This window comes from Cervus elaphus, chromosome 33, assembly GCF_910594005.1.
Source record: "Cervus elaphus chromosome 33, mCerEla1.1, whole genome shotgun sequence".
Taxonomy (NCBI): Eukaryota; Metazoa; Chordata; class Mammalia; order Artiodactyla; family Cervidae; genus Cervus; species Cervus elaphus.
The window spans coordinates 37,306,083-37,325,122 of record NC_057847.1 but is presented as its reverse complement, the minus strand read 5'-3'; the positions used below and the strand labels follow the sequence as shown (position 1 = coordinate 37,325,122).

The window sequence follows — 19,040 nt, the reverse complement described above, 5'->3', positions numbered from 1 at the left end:
GTTCTCAGTGGCACCAAGGCATCCAAACTGCAGTGGTTCTGTCAGGGTTCTGAATTAGACAAGACAGATACCAGTTCCTCAATAGCCCTCTGAAGAGCTGGAACGTCAGACACAGCCTCTACTTTTCTCCTCACCCCCACTGTAAAATGTGTGAGCCGGGTTATTCTCTACCACTGCTGAACTGTGCCAGCTTAGAAAAGGGGCTGAGGCAATCGAAGTGAAATTGCCCTTCTTATCCATTTGAATGTGGCTTTTCACAGCTTTGCACTCTGGTACTGCAACATCTTGACTAGATTCTAGAATTCTCATTACAGTATTTTGGTCCATATATTGTTAAATTGCAGTTTCTGTGGGGGAAAGAGAGTGGAACTTTCCATTCATCCATCTTGTGATTCACTTCCTCTGTGATCTACTCTTGGGCTCTACTACATTTGTCATTCTGAGAGTCCTTTCACTGCTTTCTGAGGTTGGAAGCCCACTTTCCTTCATCCCATATCTTATTGTTTACTTACAAGTTATGCTTTCTAATTAATGACACATGCACAAAAAACTAAAATCTGCAAAGAATAAACTTTTTGTTTTCATTCCTTCTTTGGTGGAATTTCAAATTTTGGTGGATTTGGTGATTTCACTCAATAGAGACCTCTAGGTCCAAAGTAATTTTGCCTTACAGTATTGATGGTATTGCTTAGAGAAAAGACTGAGGCTATGCTTGGAGCGGTATGTATTTAAGTCTCTAGCAGTTGGGGATGGATTTCTGGTATCAACTATTGTATAGTCAAACTTTAAACAAGTTCTCATGTTTTTGGCTCCAGCTGTTTACTCTGTTTCTTTTTTGAGTATAAACTCTTCTCTTAGTCAAGACCCTCCTTGATATTCTACTCAGGAGGCCAGCTCCCTCTTTTACTGCAGTTGGAAGTGTATATATACACACACACACACATATATATATCCTATGTAAATATATATATCCTATATAAATTTATAAATTTCATATATATAAATACATATATCTGTTCATATATAAATATATACATATATTTATGAGTGAGTTAGTAAGAGAGGACTACCTAGGTTTAAATTCTGGCTCTGGAGTTTCTAGCTGTGTAAACTTGGCCATGTCACTTGTGTCTCAATATATTCATGTGACAACCTAGTTTAAGGATTAAATGTAAAGGTACTATTATTGTTAGTATTTCTCTTCTGTTCTGCTTTTTCAAAAATCCTATTTTCATATGACTTCCATATTCCATTTGTTTACATATTTCTCTTTTTGATGTTTCTCCTCATGTCTCTTTTTATATTATTCCTTAGCTTAGTGAATTCTAGGTAATAACAAAATAAACATGTGTGTTCAGTCCTCTTTTTTAAGCTAGAAGCCAAATCTGATTTTTAATTTTAGAAAATATTCAGTGATTTAATGGTTTTAATGTAATTTTAATAATTCAATCTATTTTTAAATGAAATTATTCTTTCTATTCATATATTATCTTTACTATATTTGCCTAGTGATCTAGTGACTCAGAGTCAAAGTTGAATGGGAATTTTCTTTCTTTTGATAGATTCTTAGTAATAGTAGTGAAACTATTTTAATGCTGGTCAGAATTTAATTCTCTTTAAAGAACTGGAAACAAAAGAAAAAAGAATATCAGCATGTTAGAGAAAAGCCTATTGTTCTTTTTTGTATTACATCAATTGAAAGTTAACAGTTTTATTACAGATTATGAAAAACCAAAAAATGAACCGGAAAATAATGATGATAATCATGATGATGATAGGAGCAACAATTATAAAATGCATACATGTATACATGCCATTTAATATATATCATGTTACATATTCGTCATAATAGCTCTGCTAGATAGGCATTTCAGTCCTCATTTTACTTTATGAGGAAACCAAGGTTCAGAGTACTTAAATAACTTTCCCATGCCACACAACCAGTAAAGCACAAAGCTTTCTGACACAAAGGGCTGTGTTCTGTGATTATGTACAACTAATCTGGGGCTTGGGAACCTATAGATTTGAACAAATTGCATTAATGAGCGACTATTACTGCCTCTCAAAGACCTTTGTTTCCTTTTTGCTATGTCTCCTCCCTCTGATACCACAGTGGTCACTGCAGCTACTCATAGTGGCTGATGCTTCCTTCTCTCATTCCCTTAAAATCCTCATTAACAACTTTCTCATTGGAATCTTCTGTTTTTTAGTGCCCCAGTCCCAAGTGAGCCCAGGTAGGAATACATCCTTAGTGAGACTAGGAGCAGGCCTGTCTGTGTTGCTCAAGTCAAGTAGAATTTCTTATAATCATAGACACTGAGTATGCTTTGAAAAATGAATGAGTACTGATAAAAAAGAACAGACTAAAATTCCTGATGTAGAAAGAGAGACTGTAGCTTAGGCAAAGGAATTTATCAAGTAGAAACTGTAATATATTTTCCTATAGAAATAATGGTTGTTGAGTTCTACAGTTCAATTAATATCACTAAAATAGTAGTCCAACCTATTTTTAAGTTTTGTAGTATATGTGGGTTAACCTGGGAGCTCAAATACGATTTGTATAAAATGCTTCTAGAAAAAACAAGACCCCTATATATGCTGTCTACAAGAGACCCACCTCAAAACAAGAGACACATACAGACTAAAAGTGAAGGGCTGGAAAAAAATATTTCATGCAAACGGAGACCAAAAGAAAGCAGGAGTCGCAATACTCATATCAGATAAAATAGACTTTCAAATAAAGGATGTGAAAAGAGACAAAGAAGGACACTACATAATGATCAAAGGATCAATCAAAGAAGAAGATATAACAATTATAAATATATATGCACCCAACATAGGAGCACCGCAATATGTACAGCAAACGCTAACGAGTATGAAAGAGGAAATTAATAGTAACACAATAATAGTGGGAGACTTTAATACCCCACTCACAACTATGGATAGATCAACTAAACAGAAAATTAACAAGGAAACACAAACCTTAAATGACACAATGGACCAGCTAGACCTAATTGATATCTATAGGACATTTCACCCCAAAACAATCAACTTCACCTTTTTCTCAAGTGCACACGGAACATTCTCCAGAATAGATCACATCCTGGGCCATAAATCTGGTCTTGGAAAATTCAAAAAAATTGAAATCATTCCAGTCATCTTTTCTGACCACAGTGCAGTAAGATTAGATCTCAATTACAGGAAAAAAATTGTTAAAACTTCAAACATATGGAGGCTAAATAACACGCTTCTGAATAACCAACAAATCATAGAAGAAATAAAAAAAGAAATCAAAATATGTATAGAAATGAATGAAAATGAAAACACAACAACCCAAAACCTATGGGACACTGTAAAAGCAGTGCTAAGGGGAAGGTTCATAGCATTACAGGCTTACATCAAGAAACAAGAAAAAAACCAAATAAATAACCTAACTCTACACCTAAAGCAATTAGAGAAGGAAGAAATGAAGAACCCCAGAGTTAGCAGAAGGAAAGAAATCTTAAAAATCAGGGCAGAAATAAATGCAATAGAAACTAAAGAGACCATAGCAAAAATCAACAAAGCTAAAAGCTGGTTTTTTGAAAAAATAAACAAAATTGACAAACCATTAGCAAGACTCATTAAGAAACAAAGAGAGAAAAACCAAATTAACAAAATTAGAAGTGAAAATGGAGAGATCACAACAGACAACACTGAAATACAAAGGATCATAAGAGACTACTACCAGCAGCTCTATGCCAATAAAATGGACAACTTGGATGAAATGGACAAATTGTTAGAAAAGTATAACTTTCCAAAACTGAACCAGGAAGAAATAGAAGATCTTAACAGACCCATCACAAGCAAGGAAATCGAAACTGTCATCAAAAATCTTCCAGCAAACAAAAGCCCAGGACCAGATGGCTTCACAGCTGAATTCTACCAAAAATTTAGAGAAGAGCTAACACCTATCTTACTCAAACTCTTCCAGAAAATTGCAGATGAAGGTAAGCTTCCAAACTCATTCTATGAGGCCACCGTCACCCTAATTCCAAAACCAGACAAAGATGCCACCAAAAAAGAAAACTACAGGCCAATATCACTGATGAACATAGATGCAAAAATCCTTAACAAAATTCTAGCAAACAGAATCCAACAACATATTAAAAAAATCATACACCATGACCAAGTGGGCTTTATCCCAGGAATGCAAGGATTCTTTAATATCCGCAAATCAATCAATGTAATACACCACATTAACAAATTGAAAGATAAAAACCATATGATTATCTCAATAGATGCAGAGAAAGCCTTTGACAAAATTCAACACTCATTTATGATTAAAACTCTCCAAAAAGCAGGAATAGAAGGAACATACCTCAACATAATAAAAGCTATATATGACAAACCCACAGCAAGCATCACCCTCAATGGTGAAAAATTGAAGGCATTTCCCCTGAAATCAGGAACAAGACAAGGGTGCCCACTCTCACCACTACTATTCAACATAGTGTTGGAAGTTTTGGCCACAGCAATCAGAGCAGAAAAAGAAGTAAAAGGAATCCAGATAGGAAAAGAAGAAGTAAAACTCTCACTGTTTGCAGATGACATGATCCTCTATATAGAAAACCCTAAAGACTCTACCAGAAAATTACTAGAGCTAATCAATGAATATAGTAAAGTTGCAGGATATAAAATTAACACACAGAAATCCCTTGCATTCCTATATACTAACAATGAAAAAACAGAAAGAGAAATTAAGGAAACAATACCATTCACCATTGCAACAAAAAGAATAAAATACTTAGGAGTATATCTACCTAAAGAAACAAAGGACCTATACATAGAAAACTATAAAACACTGATGAAAGAAATCAAAGAGGACACAAACAGATGGAGAAACATACCGTGTTCATGGATTGGAAGAATCAATATTGTCAAAATGGCTATTCTACCCAAAGCAGTCTATAGATTCAATGCAATCCCTATCAAGCTACCAACGGTATTTTTCACGGAACTAGACCAAAGAATTTCACAATTTGTATGGAAATACAAAAAACCTCGAATAGCCAAATAATCTTGAGAAAGAAGAATGGAACTGGAGGAATCAACCTGCCTGACTTCAGACTCTACTACAAAGCCACAGTCATCAAGACAGTATGGTACTGGCACAAAGACAGAAATATAGATCAATGGAACAGAATAGAAAGCCCAGAGATAAATCCACGAACCTATGGACACCTTATCTTTGACAAAGGAGGCAAGGATATACAATGGACAAAAGACAACCTCTTTAACAAGTGGTGCTGGGAAAACTGGTCAACCACTTGTAAAAGAATGAAACTAGAACACTTTCTAACACCATACACAAAAATAAACTCAAAATGGATTAAAGATCTAAATGTAAGACCAGAAACTATAAAACTCCTAAAGGAGAACATAGGCAAAACACTCTCCGACATAAATCACAGCAAGATCCTCTATGACCCACCTCCCAGAATATTGGAAATAAAAGCAAAACTAAACAAATGGGACCTAATGAAACTTAAAAGCTTTTGCACTACAAAGGAAACTATAAGTAAGGTGAAAAGACAGCCCTCAGATTGGGAGAAAATAATAGCAAATGAAGAAACGGACAAAGGATTAATCTCAAAAATATACAGGCAACTCCTGCAGCTCAATTCCAGAAAAATAAATGACCCAATCAAAAAATGGGCCAAAGAACTAAACAGACATTTCTCCAAAGAAGACATACAGATGGCTAACAAACACATGAAAAGATGCTCAACATCACTCATTATTAGAGAAATGCAAATCAAAACCACAATGAGGTACCATTACACACCAGTCAGGATGGCTGCTATCCAAAAGTCTACAAGCAATAAATGCTGGAGAGGGTGTGGAGAAAAGGGAACCCTCTTACACTGTTGGTGGGAATGCAAACTACTACAGCCGCTATGGAGAACAGTGTGGAGATTTCTTAAAAAACTGGAAATAGAACTGCCATATGACCCAGCAATCCCACTTCTTGGCATACACACTGAGGAAACCAGATCTGAAAGAGACACGTGCACCCCAATGTTCATCGCAGCACTGTTTATAATAGCCAGGACATGGAAGCAACCTAGATGCCCATTAGCAGATGAATGGATAAGGAAGCTGTGGTACATATACACCATGGAATATTACTCAGCCATTAAAAAGAATTCATTTGAACCAGTCCTAATGAGATGGATGAAGCTGGAGCCCATTATACAGAGTGAAGTAAGCCAGAAAGATAAAGAACATTACAGCATACTAACACATATATATGGAATTTAGAAAGGTGATAACGATAACCCTATATGCAAAACAGAAAAAGAGACACAGAAATACAGAACAGACTTTTGAACTTTGTGGGAGAATGTGAGGGTGGGATATTTCAAAAGAACAGCATGTATACTATCTGTGGTGAAACAGATCACCAGCCCAGGTGGGATGCATGAGACAAGTGCTCGGGCCTGGTGCACTGGGAAGACCCAGAGGAATCGGGTGGAGAGGGAGGTGGGAGGGGGGATCGGGATTGGGAATACATGTAAATCCATGGCTGATTCATATCAATGTATGACAAAACCCACTGGAAAAAAAAAAAAAATAATAAAAATAAAATTAAAAAAAAAAAATGCTTCTAGAAGAAAATGCTCTCTGAAGGGCAAATAATAGACTTAATGAGTTTTTTTAAACAAACCATTTATAAATTGAAGTTAACATCTAAGACCATTAACTTGTTGATAATCTTTGCTTGTGTCTTCTCATTTACTTACACAGTTATAAAGAATGTGATAGCAAAAGCTGTTTTTTATTACATAGTAGTAACAGTTGCCCAGATCTTTCCTATTCTTTCTGCTCTTACCCTCAGCATTCACCATGTTACCTTGTATGTAGTTGTTGATTTTCAGTCACTCACCTTGTGTCCTACTCTTTGCAACCCCATGGAATGCAGCAGGCCAGGTTTCCTTGTCCTCCACTATCTCTCAGAGTCTGCCCAAACTCACGTCTGTTGAGTCAGAGATGCCATCCAACCATCTCATCCTCTGTTGTCCTTTTCTCCTCCTGCCCTCAATCTTTACCAATATCAGGGTCTTTTCTAATGAGTTGGCTCTTTGCATCAGGTGGTCAAGGTATTGGAGCTTCAGCTTCAGCATCAGTCCTTCCAATGAGTATGCGGATGACAGAGGATTGATTTTCTTTTCTCACTGGATTGCTCTTATCCTCAGCATTCATTTTGTTACCTTGTATATATAGTAGCTCTTCAAAAGATTTTTGCATACTGATTGTTTGATTTTTAATAAGGCTATCACTCATCACAAAGAAAAGTATATCCTGAGATACACAGGGTTCTTACTTCAACTTAGCTTTAATTTTAAATTACATAGCATAATTCTAAGTGATCTCTAGAATATAAAATATATATATAAACATATATGATATGTTTTTACAATATTAATAAAAATAAATTATAAAAAGACATTTGGATGTTTATCATTTTTTCCCACTTATAATTCAGGGGTAAATGGTTGTTGTAAAATTTAGAAAGCATCTTGATTTAAAAGGCCCCCAAAGCCTTGTATTCTAACCTATACTTTAAATAATTTCCTCTGACTAGAACAGAGAGGGAATGACCTCTCATTCCAGGAAACATTAAAAGTGCTGTAATGTCCTAGTAATGTATCTATCATATGTCTGAAAATAGTGTGTTTTGGAATATTTAGAATGACCTAACTACTTATCTCTCAGATGGAAGAAGGCTGTGACTGGGGAAGAAGGACCACTTACACATCTATTTTAAGTCTGGTCACAAAAAGATACTTACTTCATAAAAGATACTGTTTTGTCTTTGCAGATGTAATTGTGTGGAACCACATAATCCTAGTAATAATACATTGAAGGAATGGAGGGAGTCCAATATTTCTGCCTCCGACATAATTTGGGAGAACCTAACTGTTTCGGTAAGTGAAACATGTCTTGAATCTTATTACTGTAAGGTCTTTTTTGACATTTTGAATGAATTATTGCCACTAAAGTAAATTATTCTAAATAAATACTATTACAAAAGTGACAGTTTTATTTCATCCATTCAAATATGCATAAGTTAACTGGGGGTTTTCTTTCATTATTAAACTTTTCCAGTAGTTAGTAGTCCTGAATTACTCTAAAAGCACACATATATGGCATAATGTGACTAGATTAACTGAAAGCATGTTAAATAAGAGTAATGTTGACCTAAATTAAACCATATGACAGACCTAAGTCAGCCTCTGTGTAAAGAATGTTTTTACTTCACTCCATAATACTGCTCCAGCTGTTCAGAATATGTTGAGGGGGAAGGGATGTTTGTTAGTATTTTGGTATAAATATTGAACTTTTGGGGAAAACCAAAGTCACTTTTCTTAAAATTCTGGCACCTCCCTCAGAAAGAGTTTTCTCACTTCCATTTTCTCCTTATCTTCCTTCCATTTAAGAAAGAGAATGACAACATATTTTTCATCTATCAAAGTTAAATCTTATACCTTTAAAAATATTTCTGTCTTTCCTTTTTTTAACGATATCTTTCCCCCCCCTCATAGTTGAATGTCTCTATTTTTCTTAATCTCTTGTAATATTTGTGCACACCTATTTCCATCTATATTTACATCCTTTACTTCTGGTCAGTCAAATCTCATAATTGGAAAAATGGAAAGATTCTGCTTTTAATAAGTATTAAAATCTGAGTCATTCTAGTTTCTTTTCTATTCTTCTCAGTTACAAACATTACAGTCTAAAGCTTCTGCCAATTTACCTACTTGTATAAGCTCAAATCCCATTACAACCATCAGCATAAAACTATATGAGTTCTAGTTCATTTTAGGAGAAACACATTTTAGCATGTGAGCCAGTTAGTGATATACACAAACCTTTTTTGTTGTACAATTATAAAACTCTAAACTCGATTCTTACAAGAACACTTGACCTGTTGCCTATTTTTCTTACTTTTCCTCATTAAGTAATTTTTTCAGAATCAAAATTTAAAAAATTCTGTCTTTGACCTATATTTTACTACCTTTCTTCTTACCCTAGTCATTTGCTCTAAAATGTCTTCACTTTCATTTTTTTTCTGTTATAGTTAACATTTATTCTGTTGTATTTTTCCTTAGAAAAAAGATTACCAAACTTCTCCCTTTCAGAGAGCCGTTTAAGTTGACCAATAAAAGAAATGATGAGCTAAACAAGAAAGAATGCTACAGTTGTTCAGAATTTAGACATGGTTGATCCATTCAGCAATGCATCTTCCATTTATATTCCCCTTTTATAAACTATAAGGATATTATATTTTAAGAGATCCTTGCTTTTGTCCCTCATCTTGGTGTCCCCTACAATACACTTACCCAATAATTTCATCTTTAAATTATTTAATGTGATAATTTAATCTATGTGTTTTGTAGTCTTGAATAATTTAATGTTAAATAATAATATTTATTACATATAGTAGCAAATCCTGAATCATAAATTTCTAAGAGACTCATAGCACAATTGATCTACCTAGGCATGAGTTAATTTTAAATATTAGAAGTTTTAGGGTCAAGCAGAGTATAGTGAAAAATATTTTGCAATCAAACAAAGCAAATCTAATCCTGAGGTTATTTTTTTTTCCTTTGTTAAGTTCTGCACTAGGTGTTAACATTCTGGCAGAAATTTTCATATTATTTTTCATTAGGTAAAAGCACTGTTTGCAATGAATAATTGCTAATCTTGACCAGAAATAGCGCTTATCACCAAAGGGTATTCTACATAATGAAAAAAACTTACAATTTTAAGTCATTGAGGGCCGTAATGATTTGTCTTAATTGTTATTCTATTTTTTTCTCAGCATAACCATCAGGATCATTAAAAGCATTTTATTAATTTTATTAACAGTGCTAATGGCTGTTATAACTAGTTTTGTAAAAATGGTCATGTAATATTTACTCTGTGTATTAGTCACTTGATAATTTTTAATTGAATTGTTACATATCTCATGAACTGTAATTTTTACCTTGCTAACTCAGCAATGGCAAGAACTTTAGCTTTCTTTGATTCTCCCAAATAACTATATGCATGGTAAGTGTTCAATAAACATTTAATGATTATTTTGAAAAGCAATCTCAAATCACAGATTTACTATTTAATGTAAATGTCTTGGTTTATTTTGTTTTCTAGCTTTATTGAGGTATAATTGACAAATAAAAATTATATATTTAAAGTATAAAATATGTTTTGATGAATGTATACAAGGTGAATGATTACCACAATCAAGCTAATTAACACACATATCACTTCACATAAGCAACCTTTTTACTTGGTGAAAACAATTAAGATCTACTCTCCCAGCAATTTCAGTTAATGCAATATTATTAACCATAGTCACTGTATTATACATTAGCACTTCATAATTTATTTATCCAGCACAACTGAAACTTTGTTCCCTTCAACCAATATTTCCCCATTTTTCCTCTCTCCCTAGTCATTGGTAACTATCATTCTGCTCTCTGCTTCTGAGTTTGACTTTTAGCTTCCACATGGAAGATAAATCATACAGTATTTATCTTTCTGTGTCTGACTTGTTTCAATTAGCATGTCTTACAGGTTCATTCATGTTGTTGCAGTGACAATGTTTCCTTCCTTTTTAAGGGTGAATGGTATTCTATTGTATATTTATACTATAGTTTCTTAATTCAGTCATCCATTGTCCGACATCTAGGTTATTTCCCTATCTTGACTATTGTGAATAATGCTTAATTCAAGTGTTTTATAGCAAGCTAGAGTACTTAGGTTTCTATGTTTATATATATATTTTAGCAGTATATCAAAATCTGTCATTATAAGGAATTCCTAGACAAGGTTTAAAATATTCACAGTCAATTAACTAGCAATTGGTTAAGAATTGTTTCAATGCCAGAATTACATATTTAGCTTATACATAAATAAGGGGCAGGACACTAATGCCAACTCTAATTTCTTATTTTATCAAACTTAATTTTTACCAACTTATAAAATTGTTGAAGCTTAAAACGTGTTGAAGAATAATTAGTAGAAATGAGTTTGTCAACAAGCATTTTTTTCATTTTTGTAAGTGAAACCATATGTGAGACTCAAAATAAGAGAACAGGATTTAGATTTAGTTTTCTCTTCCAAATCTCAGGACTTTGTGTGTGTGTGTGTGTGTGTGTGTGTGTGTGTTTAAGGGTACAGTTGGTATAAACCAGAAAATAAATGTAGAATATAGTAGCTCACAATTTTTCCTTTTTAAATAACATACTGCCCCACTAAAAGAAAGAAAAATGTACTTTTCAAATTTGCTTTGAATTAAAGTGACGAGGCAGGCTAACGGTAATGTATTATAGCTTATAAGACACTTAAATAATTCTTTAAATGGTTTCTATATTATTAAGAATTTGAGACCAAGACTCAACCAAGTCCAAGACTTGGAAGACTTTTATATCTGCACAAAAGATTGAAGATGATCACAAATATATAGGTAATGTGTTTACAAAGGAACTTTTAGCTCCTCTTTGTATTTATCCATTCTTCTTTTTTTAAATTTACTTTTAATTGGAGGATAATTGCTTTACAGTGTTGTGTTAGTTTCTGCCATACAACAGCATGAATCAGCCATAAGTACACATATACCTGCTCCCTCTTGAACTTCTCCCCCAACATCCCACCTCTCTAGGTCACCACAGAGCCGCAGGTTGAGCTCCCTGTGTTATATAGCACCTTCCCACTAGCTGTCTATTTTATACACAGCAATGTATATGTTTCCGCGCTCCTCTCAATTCATCCCACCCTCTCCCTCACCCATTCACAGGTCCAGTCTCTATGTCTGGGCCTCTATTCTTGCCCTGCAGATAGGTTCATCTGTATCATTTTCCTAGGTTCCATACATATATATTCCATTACTTTGCTTAGTAGTTGCTTTACTAGTAAAGCTGAACAAGGGGCAAGAGAAGGAACTAAAAATTTCAAGGATTTGTTTTTGCTACTTTATCCATTTTAACAGAGTTTTGAGAGAAGGAAAAACTAAAGCTATAATTAAGGCTTGGGGATTTTTTTTTTTTTTTACTTATTTTCCAATTAGCAAAGTTTCTGTGCTCTCTATTAACATGGTTAATTGGAATTCAACTTTAGCTAGCAAAAAATGTAGCATTTGCAGTTAGATTAGAAAAAGGAACAGAATTGTTTTAGATAATTATAAAGTATACAAACAATATTTCTCAAAAATCCTAGCCTTACAGGTAACTGTCCCAAGTGATTTTACTGGTTTGTCTTTGGATAACAAGGTAGCAGTCTGTGATTTAGTCTAGAATCTTTCAAAGGTATTTGTTTCCTGCGGTACTTCAGGGCTTGAGGCTTTATTCATTGGACAGTCTCTGCTGGTGATCAATCTGGCAGTCTATATTTTCTCCTAAGATCTTTCTGTACCATGGTACAATTCAATTCCTAATTCATGTTCAGAATATCTCAAGTACTAGCAAGGTCACTGAATCACTTAAACCATTCTTTTCTGTTTTGAAATAAAAAATTAAAATTGAATGTTCTAATCTTTAAAATGAAATGGTAAAACCCAATCTAATATGAGCTTTAAAAAAGTCTTAATTTCAAAATAATATTGTTTAAAATGCTGTTTTTTCCTCCAAGAAAGAAAAATTTTTTGACTTTGCTGCCACCTCATGGCTAAAACAGCAATTAGAAATGATTCCTCAGGGGCTTATAAAATATATACCAGAAAAAAAAAAAAAAGATCATGAAGTCTGTTGTTGTTGTTGTTATATAGTTGCTCAGTTGTGTCTGACTCTTTGTGACTCCATGGAGTATAGTTTGCCAGGCTCCTCTGTTCATGGAATTCTCCAGGCAAGAATCCTGGAGTGGTTTGCCATTTCCTTCTCCAGGGTATCTGCCCTGCCCAGGGATGGAACCAGAGTCTCTTGTATTGGCAGGTGGGTTCTTTACCCCTGAGCCACCTGGGAAGCTCCTGAAGAAGTCATAGTAAATATGAACTTTGCCCTGCTCCTATAGTACTTTTTCTCTTTTGTTCCGTAATTTAAGTTTGAGCCCCATCTTTGACTTTTGGTTTCACTTCAGTAATAATATATCGTATTTTTTTGTTGTTGCTTTTCTCACCTTTCTTGGGAGCTTTACTGCTACTGCTAAGTCAGTTCAGTCGTGTCCGACTCTGGGCGACCCCATCCCCGGGATTCTCCAGGCAAGAACACTGGAGTGGGTTGCCATTTCCTTCTCCAGTGCATAAAAGTGAAAAGTGAAAGTGAAGTCGCTCAGTCGTGTCCGATTCTACAGAATCACTGTTCTCCTTTAATATGCAATAATATTCCCACCAAAGGCATCATGTTTGTATCACAGCTCTGCTGCCGCCCAGCAGTGGTGAGGCCATAACAAATTACTTACCTTCCCTACACCATAGTTTCCTCAGATACAAAATGGAAATAATAGCAACCACCTATTTTATAGGGTTGATGTGATAATTAAGATGATGATTGGTGAATCAATTAGTTTTATAGATTTAATTTTTAAAAGGCAAAAATTGTAGAAATGGTTCATATTGCTCACTACCTATCCAAACATGAGCCTTAATTAAAAACCTGGGCAAGTCAACTGCAAGTGATCTTAAGACATTAGTTTTCTGAAAGAATTATGGCCACCTGTTTTTCTTAATAGCTCTATTTGTTTTACTTCCTCCGGCAGGAATGCAAATCACTGCACGGGGAGTATGTTGGACGAGCCTGCGGCCACGAGCACCCGTACGTTCCAGATGTTCTCTTTTGGTCAGTGATCCTCTTCTTTTCCACAGTCACTCTGTCAGCCACATTGAAGCAGTTCAAGACTAGCCGCTATTTTCCAACCAAGGTACTTAGACTACAGCTTTTCTGATCAAAATGTGAACCAGCATAGAGCATGTTACGGTGATATGTGTATTTTAGGACCAAAAAAGAGTGATTGCTGTCATTAAATGGGCCACTAAAAGGTTTTTGTGTGATTGAGCTGCCATATTAGGAGTGAGGTGTGGTGAGGTGGGGAAGAGGAAGCATTTTGTGAGACTGGTGCTGGGAGTGCAAATTGCCTCTAGGCTCATCTCCTAACTTCAAATCCCAGAGATAAACTCCCACTTTCCGACTTTCATTTTTGGAACTCAGAAGCACACACTGCATTACTGATTGTCACTTTCTTGCCCAGTGAACAGTGGGAACTATTCCAGCCTGACAGACACCTCACAGGAGCCACCGTTACGTTTTGTAATTGGGAAAGCCCCTGCAAGACTCATTGGAACACTATCCTCTTTTTCATTTTTAAAGTGTCAGTCCCTCCCCCTAACCCACCACGTTTGCATCTGCATATTTGGAAAAGAAAGTAAACAGAGAAACAGCTTAGTTCAATATTTAACACTGCAAAGTAACACCTATAAGGCCTGACTCAGCCAAAAAAGGACTAAGGAAGGAAGGGAGGGGGAGAACAGAAAAGAAAGAAGAGAAACAAGAAAACAAGCTTTAAAAATTGTGATGAAAATTCTACTCTGAGAAAATGTTTTAAGAACTGTTTGAGAGAAGCTTCTGTTTTTGTTACCTCTTCCTTCCCTAAGGTGGAAGATTCATTTCTTTCCCCCAAAAGCTTAATTTGATTAATATAGAATTGGTTTTTTTAATTAAACTCCTGAAATTTGTGTTTGTGTGTATGACATAAAGGCATCCTAATAAAAGCCAGATATTACTGAATATTGTTTAAGGGTTTTGCTCAAAGAAGCCTTAATAAATGAGAAATAAAATAACTTTTAAATTTACTTACTCTATTGTGAACATTACCTGCTGCTATACTTATATCTCAGATAAACTTAACTATTGTGATACTTCAATAAAAACAGATTTTATTTTATAGTGTTTGGGGTTTATCATATTAAAATGTTACCTGTGTGAGAAAGAGTATTAAAATTTAGCCAGATTCTCTCCATGCAATGTTGTTCTTTATTTTAAATATTCTCACACTGGAATTCATAATAAACTTAGATTTTTATCTGCATCACTGGTGTAATAGTACCATGCAGGATTCCCATAATAAACTTAGATTTTAAATAAATACTGAAAACAGCACAATCACCATTGTAGCTATTTCACAATGCCTCATTTTGAAAACATTGAGTGTATATTTATCTTAATGACAGAGGTACATAAATATAAATATGACAGAGTTAACAGTAAAATTATAGTATGCATAAAATGTAATATGATATCATGTCATAAAGTGTGATTCTAGATTATGTTCCTGAGTATTCCTCGCTGTTTATTGCTCCTTCAAGTGACAAGTGTTTTAATTATCTTTAGGTTCGATCCATAGTGAGCGACTTTGCTGTCTTTCTTACGATTCTATGTATGGTTTTAATTGACTATGCCATTGGGATCCCGTCTCCAAAACTACAAGTACCAAGTGTTTTCAAGGTGAAGTTATCATAACATTTACTATCTCTCCATCTCTGTAGGTCTAATTTTTATTCAGATGATGGTTATAAACCTAGCACTTGGGATTTTCATGAAAATATAAAGAATATTGATTAATATAACAGAAAATAAAACGCCCACAGCCCAACTACAATTTTGGTCTAATATTAAAAAATAAGTAGTAATCACAGAAATAGAGACCTAGAAACCACTTGAAAAAGTTTCCTGTTAATTCTTCCAGTAAGAATATCTATATTCCTAAAAGATAAGGAAACATTTTGAAATTAAGGGAAATGCATTTTCTTGATGCAGAATTGCACAATGGTTAGGTATTGGAAAACAAATAAAATTAGGTCTGGAATAGAGTTTGAACCACATTACAACTATGACCTTGGGCCAGTTACTTAATCTTTGTGAACCTGTTTTCTCGCCTATTAAACAGAGCTGGGGACTTCCTCAAAGAATTGTCAAAATGAGTTCATTTGTGACTCATCTCAGGCACCAGCCATGTTTAGAACCCTTCCCTGAGTGTGCTTTTGCTGTTTTTACTTAGTGGCCTGGATACACATCTAAAATGAGTTATACACAGTTGTCAATGTGATATTTGTAAAAGTAAATGAATTTGCCAATCCAATAGCACATATGATAATGGTAATATAATTTTATTTAATATAAATATTGATTGAGAACACAGATTTTTGAGCCAGTCTATCAGAGTTGAAATCTTGTCTTCTCCACTCTCTAGCTTTGGGACCTTGAGAAATTTATTCTCTATGCTTATTTCCTTGTCTGTAACTTCTTTAGACTGTTGTGAAGAAAAAAGTGAGTTGAAATATTTAAAACACTTAGAATGGTGCCTGTTACCATGTTTTGTGAATATTAATATTAAATATAATTCACTTGGCATATCGGTTTATAATTAGGGCTTTCCTGGTATTGTCTGTAAGACTTCATTTGATTAGATATTTATTAATCCAGTTAATAACTATGCATTCTTTAATTTTTCACAGCCCACAAGAGATGATCGTGGCTGGTTTGTTACACCTTTAGGTCCAAATCCATGGTGGACAGTAATAGCTGCTATTATTCCAGCTTTGCTTTGTACTATTCTAATTTTTATGGACCAACAGATTACAGCTGTCATTATCAACAGAAAAGAACATAAGCTAAAGGTATATTTTAGCATCCATTTTAACATAAATCATTATGATTTAACTGAGATCAATTGATGTTTGTTGTGTTTATTATGCTTTGTAGTCTATATTATACTTTGTATTCTATAGTTATTTGCATAGTGAAATATTAAAATTTTCAGATTTATAATTTTATTTTCTATATTCACGGTACTTTGTCTTACAATAAGCTTCAAATTAGTTATTAATTAATTTATTTATGGCACTTAGCTGAGCTCTAAATTCTAAAACCCTACCTCTAGGACTTAAAATTTAAAAATGTTGCCAAAGTTCTAGTGTTCTTTACCGTGCTTAACACATTTTAATGAAATGGTCTATTTTGGTGAAGTGTAGCTTTACCAGTGTCTTACATGAGATTCTTCTATTTCTATATTTGACTCTAAGTATGTCTATTAGATTGCATTCATTTTGGAACAAATTACATCTTCAAATAATTCTCATTTTTCTTTAGTTACTTCTCCATCTATAATGTCTATGACATCAAAACCAAGTTATAAATGTTATAATTTTTAAGTGACATCTTTGTTGAATTTTATTGCAGATTTCAATGACTTTCTTTTACAAAGAGAATAAATATAAATATATTTAATTTATTATATTCTGACCCTGCCTTTTGTAACTGTGAATAAAGTTGTTCATTGGTATGAGATATGTAATGTGAGCACTGTCATTTATAGGAATATATTAAGTTAAATTGAATCAACAAAATCATTGAATGGTTAAAAGCACTCTGAATCAAACCTTATAAAAATTAGAACACGCACAATCTTGTTTTTTCTGGTGTCATGGGATAATGGTGAGCTATCGTCATATATTCTTTAAATTCTAGGAGAAATTTTGTCAGAGCAACAGAAATTATACTTTATAGAATTTTTAAGTATGTACCTTAGAAAGATTTTAAAAACCTGATTGAACTATTTGATAGGAAGTAGTAATGACATAAATATAAGAAAGCACAGTTATTTGCAATAAATCCTCCTGAAAAGGAATTTTGTCTATTACATTGGGGAGAATGTGTATCTATTTTAAAATAAAGAGCATTTTTTTATTCTCTTTTTAGGAAGTATCAAGAGCGCTCAAAACCTTTTTTAAAAATGAGTTCATATTAACTTCTTGTTTTTGTCAAAGAAAAATTTTAATTATTAAAGATATATTCTACAAAAATATCACATGAAGTCTTAGGAACTAGACCAGTGAGGTGCTAGTACATGTTTAACAACCAATTCTCTGTGTGTAAAAAAAAACCCTGATTTATAATGTTTGCCGATTTTCATGATGTGAATACTCCCATCATGGCCCTTTTCAAGCTACCAAAGTGACATCAATTGGCAGGAAGAAAATTGAAAATTAAACAATTGGCTCTTATAAGTCTATATGAGCTGGCTCCAAAATACTGCTGAACTACATTATTCAATATTGGAAACTTTGAATCATTTACAGCTCTCAAAATAAGAAATTCAGATTTCCAAGTTAGTAGTCAACTTATTTAATATCAATCATTCAAAAATATTTGATAGTAAAAATATCAGGCTTCTGCAAAAGCAAATACTGCCACAACCTAACTATTAAAGTTACAGAGTTAAATAATCTATAAAGCTGGTGTTAAGAACTTTATGTTGAACATTGTTAATCTGCTATTCTCTAAGAAGTAGGAAAACATTTTTCCTAGACACCAGTTTATTTTTTTAAACTGAAAACATCTCTATTTTTCTCATCTCTATTTTTATTGTATACTGAAATATGTATTTTCGTACTGCATATGTTGCATGTTTTTTTTTTTGCATAAGAGCATTATCATGGTAATCCTCCCATGTCAACAGTATAGGCTGCATTATCATTTTAACGGAAGTTTATGTATTTCCTTGTATGACACGTGTTTTTAAATGAACTGAAAGACTCCTGTTTTAGAAAGAAAGCTATATAATCATTATTTCCCTTTCAAAGGAAGTTGGGTTTTTTTTTTTTTTGGCTTTTATAATTAGGCAGAAATATTACTGATTTCGCTGAAAAAATTCTCTTTGTATATTTGTTTCCCAAATATTAGTGGAATTATATTAAAACAGAATGTAGAAGTAAGTGAAGAATTGCCAAGGGTGACGTTACCTCTTTGGCTGTCCTGTGTGCTTGCTCTTTCCAAATCTCTCTACCTTATAACCACATAATGCTTGCTCCTTGTTCTTCCTGAGTCCATGGTAGCCCCTTGACATTCACAGACTTTCCAAAGCTCCAGATCAATAAATGTACTATGTTATTTCACCTTTATGTATCATGTAGAGTAGCTAAAATATAGTAAAGCATTCTTTAAGTGGTCCTTTCAATTACCTGCTTTTCTAGAATTAAATGTAGAATTAAAGCATTTAATATTTTT

General features: G+C 33.7%; 1 protein-coding gene across 6 annotated transcripts in view; it reads left to right on the top strand.

Moving 5' to 3' along the window:
- SLC4A10 (solute carrier family 4 member 10) overlaps positions 1 to 19,040 on the top strand; it is a 337,954-nt gene that overhangs the window by 285,574 nt on the left and 33,340 nt on the right. For all 6 annotated transcript variants that reach the window (XM_043894685.1, XM_043894680.1, XM_043894684.1 and 3 more), the window contains 4 exons: positions 7,865 to 7,970; positions 13,738 to 13,899; positions 15,366 to 15,479; positions 16,490 to 16,651. In XM_043894685.1, coding sequence (XP_043750620.1) covers positions 7,865 to 7,970; positions 13,738 to 13,899; positions 15,366 to 15,479; positions 16,490 to 16,651 — 544 coding nt within the window. The remainder of the gene's footprint in view (positions 1 to 7,864; positions 7,971 to 13,737; positions 13,900 to 15,365; positions 15,480 to 16,489; positions 16,652 to 19,040) is intronic.